Source organism: Salmo salar, chromosome ssa09, assembly GCF_905237065.1.
Source record: "Salmo salar chromosome ssa09, Ssal_v3.1, whole genome shotgun sequence".
Taxonomy (NCBI): Eukaryota; Metazoa; Chordata; class Actinopteri; order Salmoniformes; family Salmonidae; genus Salmo; species Salmo salar.
In genome coordinates this window covers 140,118,317-140,120,547 of record NC_059450.1, presented here as the reverse complement: position 1 = coordinate 140,120,547, position 2,231 = coordinate 140,118,317, and the positions used below count along the sequence as shown (strand labels likewise).

Here is a 2,231-nt window from a genome sequence, read left to right as displayed (position 1 = left end):
ATTATATATTGCAGTCTTCAGTTGGTTCCTTTTTCCAATATTAAATAGATTAAAAAAGGAATGTTGTGATATAATGTTGAACTTTATTGACAATGTATGTGCAGTTGAAATTTTGCCATTCAATCAATGACCAAAAAGTATTTTAAATTTCTTTCAGAACTGAAAATGAACCTGATTTCAACATCCGGGAAATGTCGCAATTTTGGGATGTGCAATTTTAACAGGATTGGTGTGCTAGAGTTGAAGCATTGCACACCCATTAACTCACACGAATGCATGTCGATGGAAAATTATTTTGGATCAATTCAATAAACAGCTGTTAAATATCATATTTTATCAGAAAAGGAAAAGTCACTTTAGTAACTTGACAGAATTGGAACATAGCGTTCGAAAATCGGATAACCATTGTTTGTCACATTTGTGTCTGGGCTGTGTCGACTCTAAATGTGACACTGGGCCAAAACTTGGCTCTCGACCACATAGTCCACGTGATTATAGACATCCCAAAATCGCTATATAAATATTCCCATGCACTTGCATATCCTGTTATTAAATTCGAGAGGCGTACACACACGAGGACACGGATCATACAGCTGGGCCCACATGTCCCACAGCTCTGTTGCTCGGTAAGTTGGATAAGTAGTATATCATTAGTAACAATAGGCTTTAGCCATTGTTCACTAAGTTTTGTCTAATAAAAAATGTATTTGGCTAGATAGGCATACTTTTATACGATTAATACAATAATTCGTATAGCCTGCAATTGAGGAATGGTGTGCTTAAATGTGTGCGTGAGTGTGCGTAAAGATGTGCGTAAAAGTCTGGTCAAAGAATCAAGATCCTAACCTCTGTAATGTTTCTGTTTTTCAAGGAAACTTCCTTCATAAACTCCACTGAGGATGGAGAAGTCAGACAACTTTACAACGCCCCAAGTTCTTCCCCTGCAGAGGGCTAATGACGCGTCCCAAACGGACAAAAGCAACGGCAACGCATACGTGTACATTTTCATAGTAATCTCCTTTTATGGGGTCTTCCTCGTTGGTATAATGCTGGGCTACGTTCGCTCCAAAAGGCGGGAGAAGAGAAGGTCGAATGTTTTTACGCGCCTGGTGCACGAAGAGGAGCAGCGGGAATGGGGCGCGCGGCAAAAGAAACACAGCATCACCATGCCCTCCTTCCAGGTGTCGCTTCCCTTCTCCGCGAGGAGCCAGGGCCTCTATGAAGGAAGGGTCCTGAGCTCCCCTCTGGCCTGCGCCCTGTGCTCTATTGAGCAAAGCAGCGTCAGTTCACTGTGCTCCTCCGCCGACGTGCGCCTCGCCATCGAGGAGGAGTCGGACAGCGGGACGGCGGAGGGACCGGACGAGACCCTGAAGTGCAGCTCTCTCGACGACTTCGCCGAGATACAGATACTCCGAGAGGAACTGTGATGCTCAGAACAGATGATGATACTGGAAATAAACGCAACAAAACTGTAGACTTTCAATCCCTCTACGTCATATAGGAAATAAGTGGAGAAATGAATGACTGACTGATAAAGAAAGTTTAGCTCGACATATGGAACAAGTGCTCTTTAACCGTCCGGTTCTGAGCATTGAAACGTACCTGGAACCCACTTGAAATATATTTTCTGTAACGAAACCCTCTTAAGATGTAGCCTAATGATTTCACTGTGCAGTGTTCATGTCTATGTAGGTTTACTTGGGGTTGTTGTGTAAATTGAAGATAAAAAAAACTATGCTCTGTTTAAGAGATATGGTTCTTCTCAACTCTTCTAGGGAAATAAATGTTTTTATGTTGAAAAAAGTTGATCCTCTCTTTTTTAAATCAAAGGGTGGTTGCAATATCTAGTTTTTCTCCAGAAGGGGGCAGTGCTGCAGTAGTTTTACACTACCTGTTCCTGAGGCACACTAGTGATTTCAGTAGAATCATAATTTACATGTTAGTCATTTAGCAGCTCTTATCCAGAGTGGCTTACAGGAGCAATTGGGTTAAGTGCCTTGTTCAAGTGCACGTTGACAGATTTTTCACCTAGTCGGCTCAAGGATTCAAACCAGTGCCCTTTTGGTTACTGGCCCAACCACTAAGCTACCTGCCACCCCCATCCTGTCCTTGAATTGTCTTGTTCTGAAGTGTTGACATACTAATTGATCAAATTAGAACCAATTTTTTCAGGCAGTTAGCGATTATTGATTTTTACTTATTCAAATCAAATCAAATTTATTTATATAGCC

General features: G+C 41.8%; 1 protein-coding gene across 1 annotated transcript; it reads left to right on the top strand.

The window, feature by feature from the left end:
* The first annotated feature begins 477 nt into the window (after positions 1-477).
* On the top strand, positions 478-1,797 carry LOC106613126 (potassium voltage-gated channel subfamily E member 4). The gene is made up of 2 exons (XM_014215082.2): positions 478-626; positions 872-1,797. The coding sequence occupies exon 2, from the start codon at positions 900-902 to the stop codon at positions 1,425-1,427; it is 528 nt and encodes a 175-aa protein (XP_014070557.1). The 5' UTR covers positions 478-626; positions 872-899; the 3' UTR covers positions 1,428-1,797.
* The last annotated feature ends 434 nt before the right edge of the window (positions 1,798-2,231 follow it).